The 9,645-nt window shown below is 48.4% G+C and overlaps 2 protein-coding genes across 2 annotated transcripts; both read left to right on the top strand.

The window, feature by feature from the left end:
- Nucleotides 1-351: 351 nt before the first annotated feature.
- F5B22DRAFT_647050 (uncharacterized protein) lies at nt 352-1,129 on the top strand (the record flags this gene model as incomplete). Its single annotated transcript, XM_047978813.1, has 2 exons — nt 352-717; nt 929-1,129. The coding sequence occupies 2 exons, from the start codon at nt 352-354 to the stop codon at nt 1,127-1,129; spliced, it is 567 nt and encodes a 188-aa protein (XP_047830474.1).
- A 5,788-nt stretch (nt 1,130-6,917) lies between these two features.
- F5B22DRAFT_608639 (amino acid permease/ SLC12A domain-containing protein) lies at nt 6,918-9,596 on the top strand. Its single transcript, XM_047975084.1, has 5 exons — nt 6,918-7,417; nt 7,562-7,619; nt 7,729-8,293; nt 8,352-8,904; nt 8,966-9,596. Exons 1-5 carry the CDS (start codon nt 7,166-7,168, stop codon nt 9,218-9,220), a joined length of 1,683 nt encoding a protein of 560 aa, XP_047830473.1. The 5' UTR covers nt 6,918-7,165; the 3' UTR covers nt 9,221-9,596.
- Nucleotides 9,597-9,645: the final 49 nt, after the last annotated feature.

Here is a 9,645-nt window from a genome sequence, read left to right as displayed (position 1 = left end):
GACTCAGTGGCCATTAAAATGTTATGTACTCCGTAGAATTCCTATAATAAATACTCTGATCGAGGAGTTCTTTGTCGGCTACATATTGCTTTTGGTTAGGTTCATGGCTGCGGATCTTCCCTTGTCTTCTTGTATGTCAAGAGGTTTCGCTAGTAAGTATCGGCACAACAAAGCAAGCGTCAATCCTAATCTTGCGTTTCGTTTATTGAAACCAGCTTCAAAACGTGCAGAATCAATAGATGGGTGCACTGATAATTAGACTGGTAACGTGCATCTGAAGAGACCGCTGCGGGCTCGGCAGTGCCTGAAATCTACATCAACATCCTTGAAGCCGATGAGGCTTGCAGAACAATGACCGAGGCGTACTCATACAGCGAACGAGGCACAACCTCCGACAAAAGCAAACATAAAGCTGCCGATAATGCCGAAGCTTCCGACTGGCTAATGGAGGCCACAGTTGACCTAAGCCAGGACCTAGAAACGTCGAAGAAGGAGCTAGAAATTATCAGATTCATAATCCAGGAGATGGAGCAGCGGTCGCGAACCGATCATCCCCAACCCAGCCCCGCGCGAGGAGGCAGATTGGAGATGATGAAGGCATGCCGGGAGTATTCTAGTTCACGGTGTGATCTATTACGAGAACGGCTCCGTCAGGTCCAGTTCTGGGCTCATACGAGTATGTTGGGACAGCAGGTGCCCGATAAGGCACCAGACGAGGTTAGTTTTGTTAACTCAACCGCTATCTAATGAATCATTAGTTGAGGGGACCAAACCTTTAGTGGTTGTCGCGTATGTAAAAGATCGCCCATTTTGGTGATGGGCTTTTTGCAAATTCCATCTCACTGAATCCCTACCCCTCCCAGGCCGCTGCAAAAGAAACCCGAATCAACCATTGTGTGGTTACACTCGGTAGCTGACATTACGAAAGTGGCGTTTGGCGGATGTAGCATGGCGAAGGTGGCTGAGTGAACAAGCAAGTAGCCATGTTGACAAGCCCGGTGGCGGCGCGCGGGCGTCGTCGTTCGATCAATGTCTCGACACCACGTTGGACGCATCAAGCGATGTAGCCTGGAGCGTCTGGGGCGTCTTGCCTTACATTCTTAGCGCCGACATCTGGTTCGGACGGTAACGACCATGATGGGCATCGATGGACAACGCAGTATGTATCAACTATCCCGATCAGAATGGGTATGATCAGCTGTACAGCTTGGGACAGGTTCCATCATAGACGGTGGTGATTGAGTGGGGTTATCGGTATCATGACTGTCGAGCTAGCCCCGTGACTGACCAGTATGTTCTGAATCTCGCCTTGTAGAATTGCGGTTCCTTGAGGTGTTCTAGAGCAGAGTGGGTGACCAAGGCTGATGGACTCTTCTGCGCCAAGCACATGATGACTGACAAGGCTAGTCGCCACCAGACTGAGTCCAGCTTGTGTATATATATACAATCTGGGAGAACGGGGGCTCTAAGCGACTCATGATGAATAGTGAATCAGGATCTGGCAGAATCTGGCAAATCATTTATTTAACGAGTTGGGGTGAAGAGTAGATGGAGTATCTGCCTTACTTTATTCAGAGCGTGCAGGGTTTGGCATCCGCAACAATGACGCTTCTTTGAACATAGTATCTCATGGATAGATAACACCGTGCGGTATAGTAACATATCGTACAAAATGTAGGACTAGGTACAGTAGATCAACTAGATGCTCCCGAAGATGCGTCTCTGATGTGGGCAAAGGGCCGTACATCACACGTCAGTATGATCGCTCCAATGTCAAATGTCGAATCCTAGACCGCGCTAGTGACGACGCTCACTTATTTCTCTAAACATGTGATTCGCCGATTCTCAGCTACCATAAGATCTGCTCCTCCTGTAGACGGGCGACGGGCAATGGGCGCACAGCAGAATGCCAGAGTAGGTACTGCCAGAGAGCGAGAGAGGTAGCGGGCAATAGGAACAGCCATCGTGACTATTGGTCCGCTGTTCTTTAAACACGATGACCGAGTCTGACCGAGAGAGTCGTCAGCAAGGTGAGATGAATGAATGCCCTGCTGCTTGTCAGGTGTCACCAACAAATACACATGTGTTAACCATGTAGATAGCTCCACTACATCTCATACCTCTCTGCCTATCAGACTGCCTTTCAAGCATAGGTATATCACGGCTCAAGTACGATCCTCCAAGCTACAAATATCTACCTAAGTACTTACTTACATACATGTAGTAAGCATTGCCAACACTTGCCTGTACTATGTTAGGTTACCGGTAAATCAGAAGAATTGTAGGTACACTACATATGCATAGGTACTGTAAGCAGCGTACATTACAGTCCACTACGATACACTGCCGGCCCCATGCGAGGCGATGAGCAAAAAACCTGGCACTACCCTCCCCCCAAAACACCACCTATTCTCGCTATTCAACCAGCTAGAGGGGGGAGGTAGTGCCAGGTTTTTTGCTCATCGCCTCACCATGCAATAGAACTACTCATAATGGACGGTATTAATGGTATTTGGACTATGTATCTACCCTAGGTAGGTACTATGTAGAGCAAGGTGGATTTAGGGGTCGAATCCACAATCCCAGGCCCTCGGTCAGTGGGCCAGTTAGTGGAGGGCAGATGGAGGAGTTACCGGGCCTGCAGCGGATTATAATGCCTGCTAAGTAGAGCAGAGTAGAGCCAAAACGGCACGAAGGAGCTCTCTTTGGACACCAACATTGAAATTATCAGCACAAAGACTAGGTATGTGGGCATTCGTAGGATGTTAACCCAGGAAATAGGTAAGTACTGAGGAGTGGAAATACAGACTACTACCGTCTAATGTAAGTATACGGATGTACTTAAGTGAAAATGACCTAGGAAGAAAGAGCCTACACTTAAAAAAAGGTACGTACGTACGTAAACGAAATTGCTAAATTAATATTCAATGCTGTGATGCCTATCTACCCCGCGACCGTGTGTTCTCCTCCTGTCCGACTCCATACTTAAGTAGATGATAGTACTAGGGACGTACGACATCTGGTACGGATCCTACACACTAACTGTACACTAGATACTGGCTAGAGACATGAGTATGGGGCACGGAGCCAACAGAGCCAACGAACCAAAGCGCTATTACGTACGAGATATCATGAACAGACCAGCCAGGCCAGCCAGGCCAGCACCCCTGGCGAGCCCTGGAGCGCAGCTCGACTCCAGCTCGATCTGGCCGTTGGTAAAAAATACGTAAAATTCATCACCTAGTGTGCGGAGAGAAGCATGGACACGGATAGATCGCTCGTGGTGATTGTTGTCAGTCTCCATTCTCTCCAGTCTCTCCATAATAGCGCAGTCTGGGGATCGTTCGAGACCATCTGGGTACTATATAGTGTAGGACTTTAGGCGGCCACGATCCCGTGATATTAGGAACAACGAGACATTTTGTTGCCTGTCCTTGATGCGGCTGTGAAAGAATTAGGAGAGAGAGTAGGAAAAAAAAACGCCGTTGGTGTCGGCCCGTCTATGCCCCAGCTCAACCCTCCTGTACTGATAAATACACTTTGCACTACTGTACTTAAATACACCATAACCTCCTACCTGGGCGACTAACTAGCGTTAGTGTAGCTCCTACAGACGATATGAAAGTCATGCTCATGCCTAATTCATCGTCATCCATCGTTATCTAGGACTCCATTAATACACGCGCTACATACATACTAAGGATACATATAGCTATAGTAGTTTAACTAACATTAAGTGCTGTGTTCGAACCTTCATTTGCCGCGAGATGACCACTCCATAGCATTAGTTTAGTGTTCCTCTTTTTATCTGCATTGCCGTACAACATGCGCGCGAGGAAACACAGATATAACATCATAACATCATATGAATCCTACATACTTAGAGTATTAGAATACCTATCTAGGCAACGTAGGGGGTACGTAAGTAGGTGGTATTAGTGAAGGGAAAGAAAGAAAGAAAGAAAAAGATGGCGGCATCGACGGATGTTGTGTCACCCGTGGCGCTCGCTTGCCTGCTCGCTTATCACCCTCAGATCACCCTTCTTGACCCGTTCCCTGGACCCGGGTATGCCGAGGGGTTCGTGTGGTTGGTTGTGTTCTGCTCTGTTCTACCCTTGCTTTGCGACTCACCACTGTTAGGTGAAGTATGTCAATGGTGAATCCCCCAACGAAGCTCCGAGAGACGCCTATCAGACCCTCTCAACTAAAACCTCCTTCTACCCCTTCTTCCAAGACTTTCAGGTGCCCGACTTTTGCTGCTCTTTGCTAGTCTACAGCAGAGTCTACTATGTACGGGTACACTACCCCTATGTACTTCAGAGTGTGGCCCCGTTTTGTCTTTTTTTTTTTTTTTTTTCTTTCCAGAAGACTTCTTCGACATTTCTTCTTCCCGCCTAGCCTGATCGTCGGCACGGGTTAGCCGCAAGGAGAAGGTGTTTAACGGCCCTGGCCAATGGCGATACAGGTGGCTTATGCCAATATCAGAAGCGATTCTTGGTACTGCAGTGTCCTGCAAGCTCCTACCCCTTCCACATAGACGGCTGGCGGAAGGCGGTAGGCTGTCCTCCGCTGTATGTAGGCGGGAGTAGATGAACGGCACTGTACTTAGTATGCTGCCGGGGGCGGTGCGGAGAATTATTTGGATTTGGAAACTGTTGATGTGTTCTGTGAGGCCTTCTGTGCAGTAGTGGCAACCACTAGTGTAACCACACACCTACTGTAGTATGATATCCCTTGGCCTACTTACATGTGGTACTCCTTTACGCCGTGAACTACTAGTAAGTATGTGTTCTTGCATAGGCATACTAAGTACTATATGAGCAATTAAGGATGATGTATGTTACAGTCTTACATATAAGTGCTCGAAAAGACTAGCGCCAAGATCCGCCCTACCTAACCTAGGTAGCAGTTCCGATACTACGTATTTAGTATGTATATCCGTCTCGTCTAAACGCCACTGAGGAAACACGATGGCTTCCAGATCGTATCACCCTTTCCAGCTAGGTAGGTGGTCTGGAGATATAGAAAAAAATGGGTAAGTAATCTAGTGTAGATGGAAAGCTGAACCATATGTCCTGACATAATGAAATACGCAATAGTAGAGATACGGGTTGTTTTCGTCTTGTCGCCGTTGAAGTCTGTTGGCCATGTCAATCACGGCATTGCCTATCCTGCTCATAGTTTTCGTTGTCGGCTCAGCCGAGTCTTGTCGCCACTCTTGTGCAGTACATGTACAGCTTATAAGGGGCACCGAAGGTCTGACTCTGGTCTGACCAAGAAGGTCCCTTTTCGTATGGGCTGTTGATTCTCACATCGCCACGTGCCAGACATGCAGCTACGGGTGTGTGAGACTGCGTCCGTCACCACCATTCAGCCCGCTGGTTTCATAAGCTAGAGCCCTTATTTGGTGCCGACACCTGCGTCCCGCCATCGTCTCTGCATTCGACCTTGAGTGATTATGGGATGATCACTGATCATGGGTAGTATGATACTTGGTAGGCTAGTGCCCTGCGCACCACCACAATACCTAAGTATTACAAGACTAGTATGTAGTTTCTCGGTATGGTTTCTGGTATGGTCCAGGCATCTGGCAGTTACTTCATAGTGCAATTCTTAATTTGATACCCTAAATCTACCCCAAGTGAAAAGAACCAACGGTCCTGGGATTCTTATCTCTGGCTGTGGAACCCCTCCACAAGTGCTGGAACCAACCTACTGCCCAATTCAGAAGCGCTCGACTAGATATAATAATATCTGCCTATCATATCCTTCCGTATTATCTCTCTAATTAGAGGAGAGAATTAGTCTCGGTCCCGTTAGTGTGGCACCTACTAATAGCCACATGTACTACAGTATCTGGTAGAGCGCTGGTATATCATTAGTGTCACAGAGCGCCTACTCAGTTCTACTTGTACTACTAGTATGGTCGTAATAGTTTACTTAGGGATGGGAACAAGTCTGGAGGGAACTCTCCTTCTACCATGTTACGATGAAAGTAGTGTAATTAGTGTGTAGTGTGATGTATTGGCAACTTTTAACTTCATTTTACCCGAATAGGTAGGCATATATCCAATTTCGGCCATGACGGTCTTACTTCCCAAGTAGATATGTCTGTGACTCTCTCTGCCTTGTAGCCAAGAGTACGTTATTTGCCTCAGAGCGAGTCGAGTCGAATCGGGTACGAATCAGCTACACCACATTACCTTCACCTACGTGGAGACGACATACCTAGATGTATTCACCTTGCGCCATGTCCTGCATAGTAGGTAAGTATACGAGTTTTCATCACTATATCTCTTACATGTAAGAAAGTGGTATACGCCCCCTCTCCACCTCCCACGAAACAGTCGTCAAAAAGAACGACTGAGAAAATAGATAGACCGTCGTTTCCGCAATGATGCCAAACTTGCCCTCGACTTGAGCTTTGGGAACGCCACTGCCAATAACAGCGTAGCGTATCTAGCTACTATCGCGTCCTACTGAGTAGTGTCCTTCTTGTGCCTCCTGATGTGGTGGGGATCGGCGGTGTTTATCACGCGACTCGATTGTCCAACCTTGGCTTTCAGTAGGCAGAGCAGGACTTTGATGAATACCAAGAATACTGGTGTACTGGCCTCCTCACCTACATGTTTGTAATTCCATGCCCTAGCCGAATGAGAGCCTCTGATCCCCCACTTGGTCGTCTTGGTCCGTCTGCCCTGGCCCAATCCTTGTCCTTGTCTCTATCCCTTACCCCTGCCCGCGTGTCTGGGGCCTTAGTGCGCCCCCTTCTGGTACACTAAGTAAGTGTCTGCACAGTACCAACAGTGGCACTGGGAGTTTGTCGGGAGCGTCCGTAGGTGGTGCTCTGGTTGTTGGTGGTGGTGGTGCAAGTGGTCGCGGTGGTAGTCGATGTGCGCCGCGCTGTGGCACGCTTTATCTGTCAGTGAGCCGTCTAAGTACGACGGGATAAAAGGTATCGCATGCGCCTCCCCTCGCGCGTTCTCTTTGTCCTCGTTCCGTCACACTCCTGTCCCTTCGTTTTCCCAACATCACGCGGTGGCAAGTCTGACTGCCTGCCAGCAGTCGACGGTCTCTTGATTGTTATCTTTCTTCTCACTTATTTCAAGTGGCTTCTTGCTTCATACGTTTAATACCAACTTGATTGCATCGCCTATCACCCACCATGTCGAGCAAAGACGAGAAGGAGGGTACCCCTCCGAGCTACGCGCACGATGTTTCTGAGGGCCCTGTTCGATCTGGTAATTTCTTGACGCGAAATGGTTTGAACATGGAGTCTTTCAAGATGCGTGACTATGGTCATGGCATCGTCGAGCTTGATCGTAGCATGAAGCCCCGACATTTACACATGATTGCCATTGGAGGTTCCATTGGTGCTGGTTTCTTCGTCGGTTCTGGTAGCGCTCTGATGAAAGGAGTACGTAAATATCCTGATTGAGCCGCGAATTGGTCTGTCGTTGTCCCACCACTCACATCTTGTGTGGGACGGTGGTGGCCGGAGCCTATGCTCATGCTTCCCTATCGTGGTTGAATATTTTTCATTAACACATGTGTGACACAGGGCCCCGGTTTCCTCATTATTGATTTCTTGATTATTGGTATCATGATTTTCAACGTCGGTACGTACAAGATTACATTCTTGCCTCGAAGCCCTTTACTTGCTGGTGAACTTTCGATGGCGCCCCGTATGGCGCCGGCCAGGATTGGAGTACTAACCCGGCTCTGTAGTCTACGCTCTCGGTGAACTTGCTGTTATGTATCCTGTCTCTGGTGGTTTCTACACTTATTCTACTCGCTTTATCGATCCTTCGTGGGGTTTTGCTATTGGTTGGAACTATGTCCTTCAATGGCTTGTCGTCGTACCACTGGAGTTGACCGTTTGTTCTATCTCGATTGCCTACTGGAACGCAGATATCAGCCCCGCCGTCTGGATCAGTGTCTTCTGGGCTTTCATTATCTTCGTCAATGTCTTTGGTACTCTTGGTTATGCCGAGGAAGAGTTCTGGTCGTCGTTGATCAAGCTGAGCGCGACGGTCATCTTCATCATTATCGCCTTCGTTCTAGTTCTCGGTGGTGGTCCCAGTGGCCACCGGTACGACCAGTACTATGGGGCGCGGTTATGGTATGAGCCCGGTGCTTTCGCCAACGGCTTCAAGGGATTCTGCTCTGTCTTCGTCACTGCTGCCTTTGCCTTCAGTGGAACAGAGCTGGTTGGTCTCGCTGCTGCCGAATCTTCCAACCCCTCCAAGGCCTTGCCTAGCGCCATTAAGCAAGTCTTCTGGCGTATCACCCTGTAGGTCTCTATTCATTCCCTTGAAACTCGATTCGCATGCTAACGCTAACTATTACAGATTCTACGTCCTGGGTCTTCTCTTCGTCGGCCTACTCATCCCCTACACCGACCCTCGCTTGCTCAACTCTGGCTCCAACGACCCTTCCGCCTCGCCATTTGTCCTGGTTGGTAAGTATGCCGGTCTGTTCGGATTTGACCACTTCATGAACGTGGTTATCTTGATTTCCGTCATATCCATTAGTGTGTCTGGTGTCTACGGTGGCAGCCGTACCTTGACTGCTTTGGCCCAAGAAGGCTATGCCCCGAAGCTCTTTACATACGTCGACAAGAGTGGCCGACCTCTCCCCTCCGTCGTCTTCATGTTGGCTTTTGGCGGTCTTGCCTACGTTGAGTTGGCTTCTAGTGGTGAAGTCGTCTTCGGCTGGTTGCAAGCTCTGTCTGGTCTTGCTGCGCTCTTCACCTGGGGTTCGATCTGTCTTGCTCATATCCGCTTCCGCTCTGCCTGGGCCTACCACGGTCACACCCTAGACGAGATTCCTTTTAAGGCTATCGGAGGTGTCTACGGATCATGGTTGGGATTGTTCCTCATCTTCTTGGTTCTGGCTGCTCAGGTGAGTATACTTCCATTTATTCCGCTTAGAGAAATTGTATGTCGCTAACAAAGCCTTGTAGTTCTACGTTGCTATCTCACCTATTGGTGTGAACCTTGGAGATGCCGAGACTTGGTTCAACTCCTACCTTGCCCTGCCTGTTGTTCTCGTTTTCTGGGCCGCTGGTTACGCATGGAAGCGAAAGGGTTGGTTGAGTCTTGCTGAGATGGATGTTGATACTGGTCGACGTGAACACAACTGGGAAGAGATAAACGAGTACCGCCGACACCTTGCCACGCTTCCTGCTTGGAGACGCCTCTACCATACTGTCTTTTAAAGCTAGAGGCGTTATGCGTGGCTGTCAACGCCCACCTAGAAATAATAGATTATTATATAGCATTCTATGTATATACGGCATAATCACATGTGCATTGCATTCCTAAACGTGGGATATGCACCCTTTTTTGTCTTCAAAAATGAACAATCTCCTAGCCACACTCACGATCGAGGTACCGAAATCACATATGTGAATTAAGATTTAATCTTTACACATGACGCAATGGAAGACGGCTATGTGCTTCCTCTTAGGAGACTCATAACAATTCTTATATCGCAGCTTGTTTGGCATAGCTATGGCAAATAAATTTATGGTCAATATCTGCTACGTGGACCTGGTGTATATAGGGCAGGACAGAAACTGAGTCTGTAGGCTGTGTTGCTTTTGTACCTCGTTTTGTATGTCGACTAAATATCTCTGATCCT

The sequence above is a fragment of the Xylaria bambusicola genome (genome assembly GCF_022495145.1).
Source record: "Xylaria bambusicola strain CBS 139988 unplaced genomic scaffold F5B22scaffold_23, whole genome shotgun sequence".
In the NCBI taxonomy this organism is placed as follows: domain Eukaryota; kingdom Fungi; phylum Ascomycota; class Sordariomycetes; order Xylariales; family Xylariaceae; genus Xylaria; species Xylaria bambusicola.
This window is presented reverse-complemented; position numbering and strand designations above follow the sequence as displayed.